This window comes from Anser anser (assembly GCF_964211835.1).
Source record: "Anser anser genome assembly, chromosome: 16".
NCBI classification, from domain to species: domain Eukaryota; kingdom Metazoa; phylum Chordata; class Aves; order Anseriformes; family Anatidae; genus Anser; species Anser anser.
The window spans coordinates 15,442,081-15,462,671 of NC_139737.1; the positions used below are offsets into that span (position 1 = coordinate 15,442,081).

The 20,591-nt window shown below is 45.1% G+C and overlaps 1 protein-coding gene across 1 annotated transcript in view; it reads left to right on the forward strand.

Annotated features, from left to right (window-relative positions):
• The first annotated feature begins 1,789 nt into the window (after window positions 1–1,789).
• RALGAPB (Ral GTPase activating protein non-catalytic subunit beta) overlaps window positions 1,790–20,591 on the forward strand; it is a 69,124-nt gene continuing 50,322 nt past the window's right edge. Inside the window, exons 1-6 of the mRNA XM_083801358.1 lie at window positions 1,790–2,008; window positions 8,170–8,382; window positions 9,035–9,237; window positions 14,606–14,769; window positions 15,490–15,676; window positions 19,668–19,799. Coding sequence (XP_083657484.1) covers window positions 8,200–8,382; window positions 9,035–9,237; window positions 14,606–14,769; window positions 15,490–15,676; window positions 19,668–19,799 — 869 coding nt within the window. The 5' untranslated portion in view covers window positions 1,790–2,008; window positions 8,170–8,199. The remainder of the gene's footprint in view (window positions 2,009–8,169; window positions 8,383–9,034; window positions 9,238–14,605; window positions 14,770–15,489; window positions 15,677–19,667; window positions 19,800–20,591) is intronic.

A 20,591-nucleotide genomic window follows, 5' to 3' on the forward strand; every position in this document is an offset into this window, starting at 1 on the left:
GGTGCTGTGGTCTGGATTTGTGATGAAACCAGTGTTGATAATGCATAGATGTAGCTGTTGCTGAACAGTGCTTACACAGAGTCAAGGTCTTTGCTGTTTCTCATGCCGTCTTGCTAGCGAGCATGCTGGGGGTGCACAGTGTTCTTCTTGCTGGGAGGGGACACAGCCAGGACAGCTGGCTCCAGCCGACCCATATTCCAGATCATGCGATGCCGTGTTCAGCGTGAAAACCGGTGGGGAAGTTTTGCAGGGCTGCCAGTGCTTGGAGACTGGCTGGGCACTGGCCAGCCAGTGGTGTGCAATTGCATTTTACATCATGTGTTTTTTCTTTCTTTTTGTTTGTTTTGCTTTGTTTTATTTCCTCTTTTTACTTATTGTACTGTCTATATCTCAACCCATGAGTTTTCTAGCTTTTGCCTTTCTAATTCTCTTCCCCCTTCCCATGGAGGGGGAAGCGAGTGAGTGCCTGTGTGGGACTCACCTGCCCACCAGGGTTAACACACAGCAGGGTTAACTCATGCTTTTGCTTTGGAGAGTGAATCTGAATCCTGCATCTATACAGATGGAGACTTGCTAGCCGGGAAAGAAAAGAAAGCAATGGTAACTTTTTTTGCACACTAATAGGGATAACATGAAAACAGTAAAGTGCATGAATCCTGCAGTAAGAGGCAGAAAATCCAAACATGGCAAACTGCACTGACCTGGAGAGCTAAAGCAGAGGGAGCAGCACACAGCCCAAAGACATTATCAGTCCTTTGGAAAACATGTGTTGAGTGCAAGAGAAGAGAACAGAAAGGCACCTTGCCAGGGGCTGCTGTGGATAAATTCTGAGTTCTCCTTTCTCCACTGCTGTCAAGCTTAGTGCAGGGGAATGGCAGGAGCGTTTGCGCATCTGGTGGAGCAGGCGGGGGGGCAAGAGAAAGAAGGGCTCAGCAAGCAGAGAGTTTGTGACTGCCTTCTGGGATGGGGGCAGCGATCCAGCAGCCAGGTCGGCATGCTGGGTTTGGTTGTGCAGTGTCCCTGCATGGGCCGTTTGGTTCTGTGTCCCGCTGCTGGGGCATCAGACCCAGCCTCCCCAGCCCCTGCTGCGTGTACTGGTGCAGCAGCCCTCCAGAGCGCTGCTTTTTTTGCACCAAATACCGGAGAATCATGCTCCTGTGAAGGACTGCACCCCTTGGGGGTGGAACAAATGGGTGGTACGGAGGCTTACGGTGAAAGCACCGAACAGATCTTCGCTGCGAAAGCTCTCGCCGCTCCCTGTCAGGCAGCCACTCGTGCACGGAAGCACACGGGACAGAGCTCTTGCCGCAGGACAGCGGGCACATTTCGCGTCGTGACAAATGCCGTTCCTTCAGCAGGAGGCGACGGAAGGGCTTAAAAATCTGTCGGCAGGCTGCGGGGTGGTTTGGCTGGCACTTCCCTGCCGCGCCGAACGAGGAGCAGCGCAGGTAGCCGGGTGCTACAGGCAGGAGGTGCCTGCGGGCAGCGGCTGCGGGGCGGGCCGCTGCGGGTTGCGTGCGGAGCAGGGCCGAGCTCCCAGCGCTGCCGCCCCGCGGGGCCCCGTGCTGCGGGGACGGGCATGGGGCCGAGCCCGCCGCCGCCGCCAGCCCGAGGCACGGGGCCCGGGGCACCTCTCCCGGCGGTCTCGGGGCGGGCGGCCGCCGGCGCTGCCCCTTTAAGAGGAAGAGGGCGGTGGAGGCGCCGCCGCGCCGGACTGCGCAGGCGCGCAGCGCTTCCCCGCGACTTATTCGGCGCTGCCCGCGCGCTGGGGTGGGGGCGCTGCGGGGCGGGGGGGCCGCGCGCGTGCGCGCTGCGGCGGGGCCCGGCCGTTCGCCGTGCGCTTTGTGGCGCTGCCGGAAGCGGCCGCGGGGAGCGGAGCGCAGCTGCGGCGCGGCGGTGTCTGCCCTGGGTCGCCTCGGCCGCCGCGGGCACCATGGAGCCCGCGGCCTGAGGGCGCAGCGGCCGGCCCCGCGCAGGCCCGACATGCCCGCCGGGCCCCTCGGCGCAGGTGAGGCGGCCCCGGGCCCTCCCGCGGCGGCGCTGCCCGCGCCCGGCCGCTTCCCCTCCCTCCCCCCCACCCCGCGCCGGGGCCTGTGGTGGCGGCGGCGGCTCCGGAGGCGGCGCCGAGCTCCCGGTGGCCGCGGGGCTCCCGGCGGCTCCGCCACGGGCGCGGGCCTGGGCGCGGCGGGAGGGGACGGGCGGCGGAGCCCCCGCGGCCCTGGCCCTTGCCCCGGCGGCCGGCCGAGGGCGGCGTTCCGGCCCCGGGAAGGGCCGAGCGGGGCCGGGCGGGTTGGGGGGGGAGCTCCGGTCCCGCGGGGGGGAGAAGTTTTGTGTCTCGGGTTTTACCCGGGCCTCCCGCAGGTAGTGCGGGGGGTTGGGGGGGCCCGGTGCGGTCCCCGCGAGCTGTGTGCTGGCTGTGTTTCCCCTCAGTTACCTCGTGTCTCCTCCGGTGCTCAGGGCCGGTGGGCAGGGGATCAGGATCAGGTTGGTCTTTAGGAGGAGGTGAGCAGCCGCTAAAGCCCGGCAGCAGGCTCACAGCCCCGGCTAAGGGGAGCATCGGCTTTGGGAAGCCCCTTCCTCGCTGTGCCCTCGCGGTTGGTAGGGCTGCCCAAGGAACTGCACCGGGGAAGAAGCCCAAATGTGAAATAAAGCACTGAATGAAAACTGTTCTGGGGCTGGGTCAAGGAAATACACTTCTGCGGAAGAGTTCCCTAAGCAGTTTGTGGCACCAGTGAGGGCTGTGAGAACTCCTTAAATTCTCAGATGGCCTACCTGAGAGACTGCTTTCTCACCCCAGCTCTTACAGATGGGGTGATAGCATGAAGCAAATCAGTAGCAATGTCTGAGTAATGAACCTTGACAGCAGATTAAAATAGCCAAAAGTCACCAAACTGACTGATGGTTTTGCTTTCTTATGGCTTCGTTAATCTGCAGATGTGACAGTACCCAGGTTTTAGGCAACCTTCTTCACCCCAGGTGCCTGGGCTTCCTGCTTTGGCAGGGCTGTGTCCAGGGGTGTTGCCAGGAACCACAGTGGTAAAGGGAGCTCAGACCCTAATGAGCAGGGAGTGCAGGGGGAGATGAGTCTCTAGCTCTGGGGTTTAAACAGTGCCTTATGTCTGAAACCCTGTCTTTCCTGGCTTAGCTTCGTGTACTGACTTCTGCTGCAGCTAGGTGAGAAAGCTGGACAAATTCACCTTCCCTGGGCCAGGGGAGCATCACAGCTCCACTCTTCGGCTCAGCAGCACTGTGGCTGAATGGCTCACCTGGCCTGGGGGTGGAGGACACAAGCTCCTGTTCTTCCTCTGCTTGATCGCTTCATGCTTTGAATGTAGATTTTTCATTTAACAGTAATCCTGACAGGTATCTAAGTTTATTCTTTAACAAAGTGCCAGCTTCACACACACAAAAAAAGGCTTTCAGCAGAGGAGGGCCTGTAGGGTTGGAGTTTCTCAGGGGGGCCTTTTGTCGGTTTTGCCTGCTGGCCGCTCTGTGCGGTGTCTGTTAGTGCAGTGTGCGCTGGGCACGCAGCATACCTACCTACTGGGTGGGCTCCAAAGGCGAGCTACCCAGAGGAGCATGCACTTCTGCAGTCCCGGGGGACTTGCTGTGAGAGTGGTGCTGAGTGTTCATCTTGCCAAGACCTGGACTGCTCTCTGTACCCTCCAGCAGAAACTTGGAGGGCAGAGGGGCAGCAGTGTCAACTTGGGGCGAGGGGGGACCCTGTTTGCCATGAAATACTTGTGTAGTGTATTTAATATCCCAGAACTTTATGGTGTAGTCCCTCTGTATTGCTGTTTGTTTGTGTTAGGCTCTGCCCTCTTCAGCGAGGTCTTGCTTGGGTATCCCTGCTGATGGTCTTTGCTTCTACTCTATTAATAGTATTCCTCCCATTGAATTTTCAGCCCAGGCTCTGCCTTTTTGGTTCTGATGAAACCAGGAAGCTTCCATTTTGGGGGGATAGTTTGTCCTTATGCTCCAAGCCCTTTTGTGTTTGTTGTAGGCAAACATCTTTTACATCTGAAGTTGCTGAGCGTGAAGGGCTAAATGCACCCTGCACCCCCTCTGAGGAGCTGCTTCCTACACAAATGTTGGTTCTTTACCCTCGCCCTGCACATACTCTGAAAACTCGACTGCTGCTCAGGGCTCTAGGATGTTCCTTTGACGTAATTGCAGAATGGGGGTGTGTTATTTAGATGGTTAATTCTCACCAATCTTACTGATCCAGGAGTTTAAATATTTTGGCTGCAGCTATTCATCTGAAGGCTTTAGGGACTAGAAATAAAACTGAAATATCTTTTTTTTTATTTTTAGTTTTATGAGCTTGTTAGTAACTCATGTTTGCCAACTTCTGGAGTTTTTATGAGTTGAGGATCTTTGGTCTTAAATGCTGAAACCGCCTTTTTTGGTGGTTTATATGACAATAGCTATGAAAATTCCTGAGTTGAAATGGCTCTGGAGGTAATATATTCAAATTATTTAGCATTCTAAGGAATATTGGAAGTACGTTCAGTTCTGTAGTATACATATTTTAACTCTGTAGCTGTTCCACTACTGTTAATGCTAGAAATTTCTTTCCAAATCTGTGTCTCTGTAAAGATCTGAGGTTATTTTATTTATTGCAGCCTCCAGGAACATAAATGAGTTCAGTTTCCAAACTTGTGTGTAAAGCTGCTTGGTGAATTTCATAGTTCTGCTTATTTTTCTTCCTCTCCTTAATTAGGTAGTCTGTAACCCTGAAAGTCTTCAGTGATTTTGTACCTATGTCGGTATGGAATTTGAATATTCTCCTAGATTTCACGTGGCTGATGTTACCTGAGCCAGTCAGTACTATTTTTGAAACTGAAATGCAATACATTGCAAAAACAGGAATTAAAATCAAGGTACTCTGGTTGTGTGGAGTGAAAATTGTGTTTTTTTCAAAGTTGTCTAGATGTTTAAGTAATCTGATAAACACATCCTCTTTGGAGGGAGTGGTCGTCTTCCTGTGAAGCATTAGGTACCTTCTGTATGGAGCTTTTTCAGCAAGTTACAGGGCTGCCGGAGTGTTCTGTTTTCGCAGGTTCAACATGAAAACAGATGTAATGGTGAAGAGACTTACCGGCATTTTTCAACTTAGGTCCAGTTTCAAGAAGCTGAACTGTAGATGGCTTTAGCTATACCACGGTCCTAACAGATGATGACAGTTTCTAATTCCAATGGCAGTTAGTGGGATCTAAAATGAAAAGCAACTTTTAGTCCTTGCAAATAAATGTAGGAGGCACGTCAATAGCATTAGGAAATCCTGCCTCAAAAGGATTTTACATCTGAGATAGTTCCTTGTATATTGATAAGTATAGCAGAAAATTGTTTTATTGCAAGACCAAAGGAAGCCTTTAATATTGATAGAATTCACTCTTGAGAATTAAATTTGTGTTGGCAGTCAGGCAGGAGGCTGGGTGTATGTGGCACCAGGGGTTTTGGTTACCCCTGTGCTGCTGCCAAACATCGTACACGTGACGTGGCATATCCCAAATTTGTTACAGACGCTCCATCTCGCAGAACTTGGGAAGGTTAGCCACAGGAGCTGTACATCTTTTGCTTTGGCATGGCTGGGAGCTGCACGTGAAGGGATGTGGTCGCATTACCTCGTGTCAGTACAATGAGGATTACTCAAAATGCTTCAGAATTTGTGACTCCCTGTCCTATGATTTACTTTCGTCTTCTGTAGAGGGGCTGCCTACAATTTCCTTGTGCTGTGCACCACTTCCATGCTTCTGGGAACCCTGTGCTAGTTTAAGGGCAGGCAGGGCGGGCATGCTGGCACTTATCGGCAGGCTGATAAGTTCCTGCCAGGCGGGAGCTGCTAGCTCCTTCAGCTGACACATGCTGGTGGAAACCATGTGCTGCTAGCAGCTGAAATCACTTTATTTAAATCAACACTGGCTCTCAAATGGTGTTACCTGCTCCTATAATGGACTCCTGTTTCAAATGGGGAGTGCATTTGCACTTGCCTTTGGAGCAGCCAAGCTGGGGGAAGGGAGGCCCACGGCGCTGGTGGAGGCTCTCTGCAGGCTATGGGGGAAGGCAAGAGCGTGTGGGGTGGGTGCAGTTCCACTTCTACCCCTCGTTCTTTCCCTCCCAGCACAAGCTGGAGACTAAGGCGGTGTTCAGGTAGGACTGGAGGGAAGATGAAGAGGAAGCCCATTGGGTATAGGATCTGAAGAAAGGGAAAAGATAGCAACAGGGAAACCTACCTAAAGAAGTTAACCAGTAAGTGAAGCCATTACTAAGGATGATGGTTGTAACTGGGATTGTGGATCCTCTTCCCTCTTTGGTGGTTTTGTTGTTGTTGTGACTTCTCAGTGTCCCAAGAGCTAGTGTCTTGGAAGTGTTTTCATTTAAGCCGAAGCATCATGACAGTGGTGGGACAGGCATTCCCCTGCCATTGCTCACAGAGGAGGAAAATGCCCAAAGGATGCTGAGGATATGCTTCCTGCGGGCTGCACCTGCTCTGAGTAAACTGCTGTCAGGTGAGCATGTGTGATTGCTGCCTCAAACCAGGAAGGACACAGTTTGGAAAACCAAGACCTTGCTGCCTTGCCTTGCCTCTTCCCGAGAAGGGAGTTAGCAGGCTTTTTGCGCAGGTTTTTAGGTGTGAGTCAGGATTCGGGGAGTGAGTTCAGTTGGCAGACCTGTTTAAATGGTGGCTTGTTTCTAGGAAGGTGCATTTCCAGGCCTGCCTTCTTGTTTGGTTTTGGGCCAAGAAACGTGTAATGGAGGCATTCAAAACATTCCCTGTGTAACTAACTAGTTGCCAAAGTGCGCCAGCTAAGTATAGCTGGCAAGCGGTCCTCAGAGCGCTGCTCATCACAGCTTGAGCTGATCCGAGCTGTGGCATGCTTCTGCCTTCCCTCCTGTGCCAGCCCTGCTCTCCTTGTTTTCTGTTGTTCAGGTGGTCAGCCGGCACAAGTAACTGATGCCAGAGCTGGTGTGCGAGGGGGGGAGAGGGAGATAGTGCTGTCCCAGTTCTGATGGCTTAGGCGACTGCGGTACCACCTGCTGAAACAGCAACTCTAAGTTACTTGGAGTAGGTATGAAAACCTGCTCTTGCCACCTCTCCTGGATGTGTGTTCTCCTGGCTCCTCTGTGTGGTACAGATCCTTGTCTAACCAGAGTGAGATCAGATCTTGATCTGGCTTAAAAACTGTCCCAGCAGACAGGAAACTTGTGCTGGCTTAGCTTTCCTACCGCGCTGATGAGCCAATCTCTTAGAGCTGCCTGCTGAGGCTGGACCGCAGCCTGTGGCTAGCTGCTGGGCTCGTCACACGCTGTGCTGCCCGGAGCGGCTTTCTGAAAAACAAATCGGTGGGGTGTGTGTGCTGGTGCTGCAGCATGGCCCGCTGCTCTCAAGGCAGAAAGGCTTTTTTTTTTTTATGCTGAACGACGTGAAGTCAAGTGCATTGACTTTACGGGGGTTAGAAATGCAATAGTAGTCTATACTGCAAGTATGACAGATTTGGTAGCAATGTGTGAAGTTAAAGTGAAACGATGAAGTGAGACTGGATTTGAAGTAGTGATCCAGGAAGGCTCAGTCAGGCCTTACATCGCTTCAGGGTAAATGCACTTTTCATTATCAGTTACTCAAAACTGACGGCTGAAAGTTTTGATTATTGCATGCTCTAGGATTGAATGTATAAAAAAAAAAAAGTCCGAATTTTGTCTTCCAAGATGAGTAAGACTTTCTTGTCAGTTTCCTGGTATGTATTTCTAAGTGCTGTTCACCTGAAGAAGGGCATAAGGTATGAATGGGAACCATTGCTTATATGAATTAAATACATACATACGGAGTGATTCTCTGTTTAGCCAAGGAAGTCCTGTAAGCAGGAATACCTTTTCTGCAGGGTTGCCACTAGCTGAAGATGTAAGGTGAAGCTGCTGCTTCTTAAGATTTTAGTGTCTTGAATGGGCAACTAGTTCCTAACTGAAACTTTGGGGGGGGGGGAAATGGTTTAAAAAAAATAAAATCTCAGCTACCTTAAAAACATTAAGGTTATATAACAGCTGTTAGAATCTCTTACGGGTCTTCAAATTCATTAACCTTGAATTTACAGTAGCAAACAACTTCAGTGTTGGTAACTGTTTTCATAGGTATTTCTACTGATTGTCTTTCTTGCCTCCTCCCCACAGGTATTATTTGGTTTGTAGCATAGAGGCACTATGTACTCGGAGTGGAGATCTTTGCATCTTGTCATTCAAAATGATCAGGGTAATACCAGTGTACTTCACAGCTATCCTGAAAATGTGGGGAGAGAAGTGGCAAATGCAGTGGTGCGTCCTCTTGGGCAAGCTTTAATTACATCATCAGTTGGAAGTGAAAGTTTACTAAAAACAGACAAAGAAGTAAGTGCATTTCCTTGGATATCGTAATTTTTCTCATGCTAGAGTGGTCATTTAAATAAATTATTTTCTATAGCCTCTTTTTCTTTAGTAGTCCAAGTTTTTTGAAATGTACTGTATTTTTAGGTTAGTAATCTACATCATGTTTGTGTTAGCAGCCAGTTCACAGCAACAGTGCACTTCGTGACCTAGTAGTGAGCAATGTGTGGTGTTGGTGTTTATCTGAGCTGCTATACCAGGAAGTTCAGGCTAAAGAAGCAGGGTGTGGAATTTGAATTTAGTGCTTAACACATTAAAGCCTTTGTGGAGTTACCTTTGTCATTGTTGAAGCAACTGTGTGACTTTTTTTTTTTTAAGTCTTGGTATAGCATATGTATTTATGTACTAGAATTTGAAAGTCTTCTGTTACATCACCTTGTAGTTGTCCAGCTTGTTGTGTGTTCTGAAGGGTTCTCTAGGCTGTTTAGACTAAAGACTTTCTTTGTAAAGTCATGATACCATATGAAAACACTAAGTCATTAATTCATGCCTACGTCAGATAGAAATGCCTGTACTGCATAACTATGGTTACATTGTTCCATTAGAGCCAATGTGCACTGATCGTTGTTTACTTGCCCAAACTTACTTTTAACAACTTTGTTTTGTGTTTGCATAGGTAAAATGGACTATGGAGGTAGTTTGTTATGGACTGACCCTCCCTCTGGATGGCGATACTGTGAAATACTGTGTCGACGTATATACAGATTGGATCATGGCTCTTGTATTACCTAAGGACTCCATTCCTTTACCAGTTATTAAGGAACCAAACCTTTATGTTCAAAGCATTCTCAAACATCTTCAAAATCTCTTTGTACCGAGGTGAGTGTCAGGCTGGTAGTGTTTGGGGTGGGAGAGAGGCACAGGAATTTGGACCCATAGTAAGCAGGTAACCTCTGTCAGAAAAGCCTGATGAGCCATGCGGACTCCTGATTAATGTAAGATTGCTATTGTCGCAAAGTTACAAGGAAGATGTCACTCCGTACATGTCTTATGGTTGCTGCTGTGTTTAGGTAGTTATGGATTGTTCATAGACTCAAATGTTTGCTGTTCTGAGAACTTCATGAACAATCTCTATTACGTGAATGGAGGGGGAAAAAGATTAAATAGCATCACTGTGACCATGTGTAAGTATCGTGTAAAAACTGAGATAATGAAGAGCACATCATGGTAATCCCATGCCATCAGAAGCATATCAGAAGTGTGGTCACCTTGTAGTTAGTAACTTCTCAATGCCTACAACTTGCTGCCTGTTGAATGAGCAAAACTATGTTGACCATCTTTCACTGGTATTTTTCAAAGAACCCGGCAGAAGAGTGCTTGCTACCTGACAACCTGATGTTACACTAAACATGCTTAGATGATAATGTTGATACTCTTGCTTCTAGCTTTTAGACAAAAAGTTATGCTACCTTGGGTGCCCTCAACATCATATTTGGTGTATAGTTTATTTCAAATGTACCTGGTGATGTTGAACATGTTGGATAAAGAAGATGTTATAACAGTGCCCTGTGAAACAGTACTTAAATGCTTGTTGTCTGAAATTACTTCATGTTTAGTACTGGTTTGTAAGTACCAGAGCATCTACTTTACAGAAGTATTAATGCTATATCACTGCAAGTGGCTTCAAAATGTTCTTCTGTGCTTGGATTACTTTATCTGAAGGTTGTGTTAATAAAGGGCTTTGAATAGTAATTCATGCAACTTGAGATGAGAAGGTCACTGCTATTTGTTGATTGTCTCAAATTCTACAACCTAACCGAAATTTTCATTGCTCTTAACTTGCAGTGGAAAATGACATTTTAATTCCCGTTAACGGAAGATCAGGGAACAAATTTGAGGAAACAATTCTTCAGATTAGACTTCAGCATAAAGCTGTCTCTAGCTATTGGCAGTTTCTTGGTCATTGTGTTGGAGATGCCAAGGAAAGGCAGATGAACCCAGCCACTTCCTTCCTAGTCTGTTGGCCATTAGCCTAGGCCTGGCTGATGCCTTGACTAGGCTTAGCTGGGTTTTTTCATGGGACTTTGATCATGAGAATAAAGTCAGAATTCAGTATACAGTAGCCTGCCCTGAGACGAAAACAAGAACGTGTGGCCAAGAAGAACAGAAATAGCGATACCTCCTTGCTGCTGTCTTTCCACCTTCAGTTTCAAGCCTCAGCACTGAATGCATTTCTGCCTGAGTCTCAAATATTTTACAGCTAATATGATTATTTTCAGATGACTAAGTATCTTTATGGACCTAACTATTGAAGACAATCCCATCTTTGTGGCTTTTTGTTACACTGCTGATTCCTTTATCCGAGGTCTTAAATTTTCTGTATGGTACGAGTCTCAAATCATTGTTTTTCAATAAAGGAGTGTGAAGGCCCAGAAAAGTGGTATACAGATTAAATTTACTTTCCTTTAAATTTTTTTAGCTGCAAGGAAAATGGAAGAGAACTCTTAAAAATCTCCGCTGGATATGAATAATCTTAAAAGCCCTTTTATGGTGTGTGTCAGTTCTTTGGGCTCAGTCTCATGTAACTCCTTACATGCCTGATAACGTACCAATGAGGTACTGATGCATGATGAGGCTGAAAATTTTTGTTTCTTAAGAAGTCACTTGATGCAGACACGAGGTATGCTTTCATTTCAAGCACTAGGTCATCATAACTAAAAATAATGAATATTTTACAATACAGTAATGGTATCAAGAGGTCACTTGGCTACCTACCAGTATAAAGCTGCAGTACAATGAAGTCTAAACATGGAGGTAGAAGTTCCAGATAGTCTCCAGTGAAAGCAGAGCTCTTTCAAAAGTTACATCTACATGTCTAGAATGTCAAAAACACTGGCCACTGATAAATGTGAAAATTGTTAAAGAAAGTCTGTCCTGCTAGATCTAATACAGCTCTCTAACAGATACAGAATGAAGTATGCTCTCTGAGAATCCTTATTCCCTCGGCACAGTGGAGAATGCACTCTTCCCGTGCCCACTAAGTAGTTCTTACTGTGATCCCTTGCCTTGCTGGGAATCCTTATTCCCTCGGCACAGTGGAGAATGCACTCTTCCCGTGCCCACTAAGTAGTTCTTACTGTGATCCCTTGCCTTGCTGGGAATCCTTATTCCCTCGGCACAGTGGAGAATGCACTCTTCCCGTGCCCACTAAGTAGTTCTTACTGTGATCCCTTGCCTTGCTGGGAATCCTTATTCCCTCGGCACAGTGGAGAATGCACTCTTCCCGTGCCCACTAAGTAGTTCTTACTGTGATCCCTTGCCTTGCTTTGCACCAGAGGCCTTGTTACTGGCTGTTTTGTCTCCTGTGTGCTGTTGGCACTACTGCCGTTCTACCCTTCTGCTCCAACCTCATTGATGGAGGCTGAGGCAGGCTGCACATGCTGGCTGTTGAATGAAAGAGTTACCCTACGGATGCAGGGTGACTGTAGACCTGTGTGCCTACGTACACACCATGAAGTGTAACAGCTCTTCTCTTCTTCGAAGAGCCCCAATATGTAAATGAAACACTTTTTTTTTTTTTTGTGGCTGATGTTGGCAACACTTCATGTTCAAGTTCCTACTCCATTTTAAGAAAAAATTCTTCAGGTTTCTCTTCCGAGGAGCTGTGTTCAGAATTCATTCCAGCAACAGGCAAGCATGTTATAATTAAGATTAAATACAGCATTGAGTTGTGTGCGCCTTGCTTGAGAGAAAGAATAAGCTTGCTGTCCTTTGTCAGTACAGGGGAAAAGGAGAATACTTCCTGGATTTACCTACTGAATGCAGGTGGCTGGTGCTGGTGGGTGCCTGTAGAATGCTTACTCAGGAGCTCTTGTAGCAACCTGCATTGAACTGTCTCCTGGAAGTAGCCTGATCTTGTGGGGAGATACCAAGCCTTAATTAAAAGCCTATTTCCTATACAGGTTTGTGATTAAAGTAGCTTCCTTCCTTAACCTGGTATCCTGGAACCAATGAGGATGCTTGGCTGCCGTAAAAGTGGTGCAAGTAGAGTTGTGGTGGGAGTTTGAGACTCTGCAGAAGCACAGTTCAGGTGTAGTAAGTGAACCTTAAGTTGGTGGTTCAACTTAAATACCATTTCAGGAATATATATCCAGCAAATACAAAACAGATATGTGTAAGCAATTCTAGTTTGAAAGCTCAAGGAAATCAACTGTTCATGTGCACAGTCCTTGAAATAGCATGATGCTAAAAAATTAAGAATGATGAAAGGTGAGCAAGTTGTTTCCTTTTCTTCTATCTGCCAGACTGAGTAGAGAAAGGGTGGTTGCATCCTTCCCTCCAGCACTGATGTTCTGTCCACACCTGCAGAAATGAGGGCTTCTTTTCATGATGTAGTTGAGTATTCCCCAAGCAACTCCAAGGCTGCCCATGTCTAACAAACACTATGATATTCAGGAATTAGTTATTAGTGTCAGATAAAATTCTGAAACTGCCAACTTTTGTTTGAAACATGGAAAGAAAATATGAAAACTTTTCCCTCACCGTGGAGCATAGACATGGCACTGGTGTTTTCTGTCCAACTAAGATGTCTGGAAACTCTTGAGAGACCATGGGGCATGTGACTTTTTGGTAACTTCTAACTTACATATGAAATCATGGGAGCGATTCTTGTTGGGTACGGGTGTGGGAACCAAAAGGACAGGTCCTGGGGAAATCTTCAGATGTGAGTCTGCAAAATGCTGCCAAAAAAGCTTGCCATTCAGTTGATTTTGTGGAAAAGAGGAACTGATAGATGGATGGGGACTTAAGAGTTGCCTCAGATTAGCTCAGAAGTATCCCATTAGTCACATGGAGTTCCTATATGTCAGTCCCTTTACATAAGCTTGCTTGATTCTTAGGGAATCAAGTCTTGAGACAGATTTTGAAACTTCAAGAACAGCAAAATAAGGATATTCTTTGAGCTCTGTTGTTGCTTGGGAGAATAGTGCTATAACCAAGGCAGGACTTGCTTGTCCCGAGCTTTGTGAAATGATCTGGTAGGATAAGCACTGCAGTAGAACAACCCACTGAAGTCCTGAACTGCAACTAGTAGTCTGAAATTTTGCTTTAGATATTATCTTGTCTCTTTGTAATCTTGTTTCCAGTACTGTAATACAACATTATTCTATAAAGATAAGAGTTGATTATATTTTTAAAAAGCATCTGTCTATGAATGATCTCAATGTGAGCTACTAATCTCTAAGAAAATCAGATTTTTATCTAGTGGATCAGCATGTTCATGAAACGCTTACTGTGCAATGTGACTTGTGGCTTATACCACATTGAAAGTGTTTGGCTGGACTCTAGTAATGCTACTTAGTAGTCTGGATGGTAATATCTTTATGATTTTTTTTCAGCAAGTGGTAGGAGGGCTTAAGCTTACAGCTTGAAGTTTCAAGTATACAACTTGAAAAATGGCTTGCATATATTGCACAATTTAATCTGTAATCTCTTTCACTCCTTAAACATTTAGGCTTGCTCTGCTTTGTTTACTGTTGTCCTCAGACATTTTCAGGAGCACTTCATATTACTATTCTTTACCCAGTTTTTTTTAGTTTTTTGCATTGTATAAACTAACAGGTTGGAAGAGAGTCTGCTACTTGTGCAATGCTTCATGTCACTCAGCAGTGGCAATGTGTAACTGGTTGTTACAGTAAGGAAAAATGACACTGACAACTTCTCTCCTTATCCCTTCTTCCTTTGGTGTATTTTGCCTATTTAATAACCCTCTTTAGCATTTTTTCTTAAACATAAGGAATTGGAGGCAACAGTTGGTTCTGTTTGCAAGCAAGAGGTATACTAGGAAGAGGTTAAATCAGTTTGCTAATGTTTTCGTCTAATTCCAACACACTCGCCTGACTTGCTTATGGAACAATTAGTGATGTCCCAACAACATTAACGTTGTTTGTTCTAAGATAGATTCAATTAATATAATGGATTATACTTGTCCGGTTAAAATGTTCGCTTTGTGTTGGTGAATTCCATGCCACGTAGAGGAAAGTGTTATGGTACATCTTGTTCTCAGTAAGGCAGCGTTAGGATGCTCAGAGACATGGTTGCGATGCAGAGTTATATGTTCTTGGCTCGAATTCAATAATGTTGATGTTTCTGCTTGTAATTCCTCAAAGTTCAGGTTACTGTACACATTGCTGTGCAGAGCCCTTCACTTCCTGCTTGGGGACTCAAGTAGCGCTTTCTTCTTTTGCAGGCCAGACCCAGGATCTAGTCAGATTAGATTGTGCTTGCAGGTTTTGAAAGCTGTCCAGAAACTGGCTCGTGAATCAACAATTATGGCAAGAGAAACCTGGGAGGTTTTGTTGTTATTTCTTCTTCAGATTAATGACACTCTTCTAGCAGCTCCAACTGTGCAAGGTTTGTGTTAAACTTTCATTTGGTTCAATTACTGAACAAAGCTTTGGCTCTGCTGGATGCTGACCTGCCAGGGGAATGGGGGGAAACCTGTTAAAAGCTCTTAGAGTGCAATAGCTCTCGTAATTCTGCTACGCTACCCTGAAATAAAGTGTTGTCAGAAAAGATTGAATGCTTTCTCAGTCCTCTGAAATGTATTGTTGCAGAACAACAGACTCTGTACACACGCAGAGTGAAGAGTTTCAGGTAGCATCGTTCCCTGTTTGTGTCACTGAAACCTGTATGTGCCTTCTAGTTTGGCCTGACTACTGGAAAAATCATTATCAGTTTATACCCATTTTAAAATAAATAAATTATATCAAATATTCTTTGTGATGGAAGACAGCCTAAGATCGGTAGCTGAATTCCCGGTATATCTTAGTGACACATACATATGGCTGGGTTCTGTGCGTTATTTTTGGTCTTTAAAAAAAAAAGAAAAAAAAAGAAGAAAGTTAATTGACTGCAGGAAGTCATCAGAAATCACTCTTAAGTGAAAAATGTCGAAAAATATGATACAAAACTCAATCTTTATGCAGTTATTGCTTAAACTGAAATCTAAATGTGTGAAATGTAATCATGACATTTGTGAGAGTCCTTTAAGACTGAAATATTCTTTGGAGAGATGTCTGAAGTTATTTAGATTGAGTACTCACTAAAGGTATGCTTTGTTTCTGCTATAAGGTGGCATTGCTGAAAGTCTGGCTGAAAAATTAATTGGCGTGCTCTTCGAGGTGTGGTTACTGGCTTGTACACGATGCTTCCCAACACCACCTTACTGGAAAACTGCCAAAGAGATGGTGGCCAACTGGCGACATCACCCTGCAGTAGTTGAGCAGTGGAGCAAGGTCATCTGTGCCCTTACTTCCAGGTATGAGAAATCCCACAGAAATAAATATACATAAATATACAGATTTTATTTAAATGTATATAGTATGTTTTCCCATTTCAGTTTCCCTCAGTAAACAGTTGGTGTCATAGATGATCTATGATCTATTCTTGACACAGTAGACTAAGACTTGTAAAGCGGGATAAGATCCTAAGTTTGAAAGCCCCTGTTGTAAATATATATATATATACATGTGTATACACACAACTGTACACACGTGTTCAGGCACATATGTCTTCATTCTGCAAGTGAAGATCTAAATTGGTTCTTGTTACTATATGATCTGAGCATTTCTCTGATAATCAGCACTTTTCTTTGTGTGTGTATATCAGTCTTCATCACTGACTTCATCATGTCGTGTGAGGAATGAATCATTAATATTACAATTGTGTAGTATTATAATCTGTACGTGTAGTGACAGTCATCACCAAGCTTACTAGGTGCTTGTTACTGCTGAGCAGTGTCTGCGTGTTGCTATGTTTGAGGTGGCTCCTTGAGTTCTGCATCTCCTGCTCTCCGGAGCTGAGGTGATGCTCCCCTGGCCATGGTGACGTGATGAGCCAGGGGCAGGCTGCAGTCTCCTTCCCCCATAGTGAGTCTCAAGGACAGCAGTACCAAACCACACTGGGCATTGATTGGAACAGGAGGACTGGGGGGCTGTAGGAGAGGATAGGCTGTGGCATGAGGCCTTAAATAGTGAGGAGAGCCTCAGAACCCTTAATGATGGGGTCTTTGTGGTGTGAAGTCTTGGTGGGACAAATCTCATCCTCTTCGAGGAGAAAACTTGATTGATTGATTGAGGAGCGGGGGAATTGGTCACCTTTTCTCAGCTCTCCTTAGACTTCAGTAATCATTTGTATGAAAGTTTGAAAATGTGTTAAAACTGCTGCATTGTGAAACATTCAGTGGTATGCCTTTCTGCAAGGGTTTATTTAACCTGGTGAAAACTTGCTTTTTAGTTACTTGTTTAAAAAAAGCAAGTGCGGATGGATTTTTCTAGGTTATGCAGCTACTTGTTAAACCTGTGGGAAATAAAGCTGCAATACAAGTTCTGTGTATTTCCCACGTTTTTTCTTCAGCTATTTTTAGTTCACTAGATGTAGCATTGCATAACAGAAAATATTTTATGATTCACTCATCTCAAAAGCGCAGCTCTGTCTCCAAACATGCGTTGGTGTTCTGTTCCATGTACTTCATGCCCACATTTTATCTTCCACTGTTGACTAACAGTCTTAGTTCTGTTGATGCATAATCTGCAGGGATTCTGTAATGTTGTAGTCTGCTGTTCTGCTGCATAGTAATGTTGGTTTACATCTAATTCATAGAAAACTGAACTCTGATGCTAACTTTGCATTTAGTTGTATTTTAAGCTGTGCTTTTAATACTTTAGTGAAGCTCCAGCTTCAACCAGTTAAAGTGCTGTTTTAGTAAACACTTGTCTGAATTGGGCTTTCAGCAATAAACTTGTGAGTAAGAGTCTCAACTTAAAACTGCATGGAAAGCTATATTTGGAATTCTGTACACACATGCAGTGTTAGTCTGTATCCATGGATATGACTTCATAGCAGAATAAAACCAGGGTCTTGGTTGTTGTCGTACCAATAGATACTACTTTTACCCCCGTATGGTGTTCTAAGTGAATTTTATCTGATTGTGCAGGCTGTGTGGATTACAATTTATTTCTGTTTCTAGACGTTTTTGAAAAAGTCCCAAAATTTCAGTTAAGATTTGATCACGTTCCTCAAAGAGCTGACTTCTTGCAGTTCATAAGGGGAGAGCTGCAAGTGTAGAGTCCTGCACCTGGGAAGGAACAACCACATGTATCGGTACAGGCTGGGGGGCGACCTGCTGGAGAGGAGCTCTGCGGAGAAGGACCTGGGGGTCCTGGTGGGCGACAGGTTGGCCGTGAGCCAGCAGTGTGCCCTGGTTATCAACAAGGCCAATGGGATCCTGGCGCGTATTAAAAGGAGCGTGGCCAGCAGGTCAAGGGAGGTGATCCTCCCCCTCTACTCTGCCCTGGTCAGGCCTCACCTGGAGTACTGTGTCCAGTTCTGGGCTCCCCGGTACAAAAAAGACAGGGATCTCCTGGAAAGAGTCCAGCGGAGGGCCACAAAGATGATACGGGGCCTGGAGCATCTTCCCTATGAGGAAAGGCTGAGAGACCTGGGTCTGTTTAGGCTGGAGAAGACTGAGGGGGGATCTTATCAATGTGTATAAATACCTGAGGTGTGGGAGACAGAGGGATTTGGCCAACCTCTTTTCATTGGTCTGTGAGGACAGGACAAGGGGTAATGGCCACAAGATAGAGCACAGGAAGTTCCGCACCAACATGCGAAAGAATTTCCTCACAGTGAGGGTGACGGAGCACTGGGACAGGCTGCCCAGGGAGGTTGTGGAGTCTCCTTCTCTGGGGGACATTCAAGGCCCGTCTGGATGCCTACCTGGGCAGCCTGCTCTAAGGAACCTGCTTTGGCAGGGGAATTGGACCTGCTGATCTCTAGAGGTCCCTTCCAACCCCTGCAATTCGTGATTCTGTGAAAGCAGTGCCTTCTGCACGCAGAGGTGCAGGGCACGACTTTGCAAGGTGTAAGTCAAGGCTAACACCAGACTTCATGGGGTTGTTCAGAACTAGTTAGTTCCTCAACAATACACTACAGGGTGATCCCTCTGGGGCACAAAGTGTAAATGGGTGCTGAGGCATCCATTTTGGCATACTGGAGAGCAGTTACTGCCTGGTAGTAGGTACGTTTATTTCTGTTTTGGTCCCGAAGATGGCCGCTTGTCCTAAAGTTCATTGGCTTGTCAAGATGACTAGTCCCTGTGATAGACTGGGGTTCCTTGTGCACTTTGACTGTCTTTTGCATTAGTTGGTTGCCAGTTACTGTAGTCCTCAATGCTGAGAAAGAGAAAACAGTAACTCAGCTTACCCATGGCTGACTGTTAAACTAAGAGTTAGACTTCTGTTCTCCCCTGTCACCTAGTTGTAATGTTTTTACCTTTGTAAAGCATATGGCTTGTATGAAGCTCTGCAAGTGGGCAGTGCTGAATGGGGCACTTTGTGTCCATTAACAAGCACTCTTAGTTTAGAAATAAGGATGTGAAAACTGAAGTGAAAAATGGTACTACAAGAGAGTTTGGCTTAGGGAAACAAAAAACCAGTCAGGGAACATCAGGAGTTTGAGAAGGCACCACTCAGTTCTCTTCCATCCTGTTAGGGAACGCCAAGATTATGTTGATCAGGGAAAGGAGCCTGGAAGCTTGCAAAGTTGGGGATAAAGCAGGAGTCAAATCAGACAGGAGTGGCTCAGAGAAGCTCACCATAAAGATTTTAGTTCGCTTATCTAAGCCATTATCCTCATGATATTGCACTGCTTTTAAGTCCTCTGTGGGTTTCCCTTCCACTGTTCTGCAATTCTCAGATTCTGTGAAAGAAAACTCCTATCTTTCCTTTTTTTTTTTCCCCTCTTTGAAGAGGTTGCTATTTTGTGGATTGCCATCCTGTGCTTGTTGCAGGATTGCATTGAGTGTTGTTAGTGGGCTGGTGTAAATCTTAAGTCATCAGTGCTTTGTAATTTAGACCTATAACCTGATGTGACTTGCTGATGTCATTGGACACTTCAGCTAAAAAACCTTGGGGATAAGGGCTTAAAGTCCTTGATTATTATTTCTTTTGTCCTTTTTATGTAACATCTTGTCACTTAGGTATGTGCCTGTGTTAATTGGCAACTCCCCTGGAGTGTTGTGCTTTAACAGCTCTTTGATTTGCTTGAACCTTCAGGCATGCTCCAAGGCAGGTACAGGTACCCTTCCAAGCTTAAAGGAGGCTAAATGATATAAACTAGATTTCTCTAGGAAGATTTAAGATGTTGCATTGCTGCTTGTGGCCTCCTGCTGATTTCTTTGAGGCTCCAATGCACAGTTAAATTTTGAGGAACGTTAACTGAATGACAGATCTATCTGATTTGCTCTCTAGATTGCTGCGTTTTACATATGGACCTTCATTTCCTCCATTTAAGATTCCTGATGAAGATGCTGGTCTGATTCCTCCTGAAATGGATAACGAGTGCGTTGCACAAACCTGGTTTCGCTTTTTACATATGCTGAGGTATTATAATTACAATCATCCATTGTTCACATTCTTATGTTATTTTTATAAAATTTTGAAATAAAAAAATTCTCTGGAGATTGCTAAGTTTTATGTACTTAAGTAGAATAAAGTGTGAGAGACTTGTACCAGTGCCCTGCAGCAGTCCAGTGCAAGGTCATGAGTGGGTTGTTCCACTTTAAACAAACCAGTTTGCATTCTGAGTCAAGGAGTTCAATTAAAAAATGTTTTCAAGATCCTCCAAAATGCCAAATAGCTAATAATAAGACTTCAATGGAATTCTGTTTCTCTGAGATAGCAAACAGGAAAAGCAGAACAATAACTCTGAGATGTATACTGCTTCCATTTGCTTTCCAGGGTGTTAAATTTAACCTACAAAAGATTATTTTTAAAATGGGTGTCTCTCTTTGTTTTTATGAAGAAAGTTATATGGTTAGTTTTAACATGTATGGTACTCTTCCTTAAATTTGCAACAGAACCAAGTGGCATGCTTTGTTCTAAGGATTCTTGGGAAAGGTATAACATTAATGTTCTGAATTGATAGAATATTGAACTTTTTATGTAAAATGTTATTTACTAATTAAACCTAAATGTCAGACAGTTTAAAGCTTGCTTTTTTTTAAACTAATCAAAAATCCGTTCTTTTTTGTAATTTGTGATAGGTAATGTTGCAAGTACTGTAAATCTGGTCTTACTGTTACAAGATTTGTGTTTGTCGGGGAAAAAAACCTCAAATTTTTACATCCCATTCACCTTCTAGTTATTTTTTGCTGGCAATATGTAATTCATTGC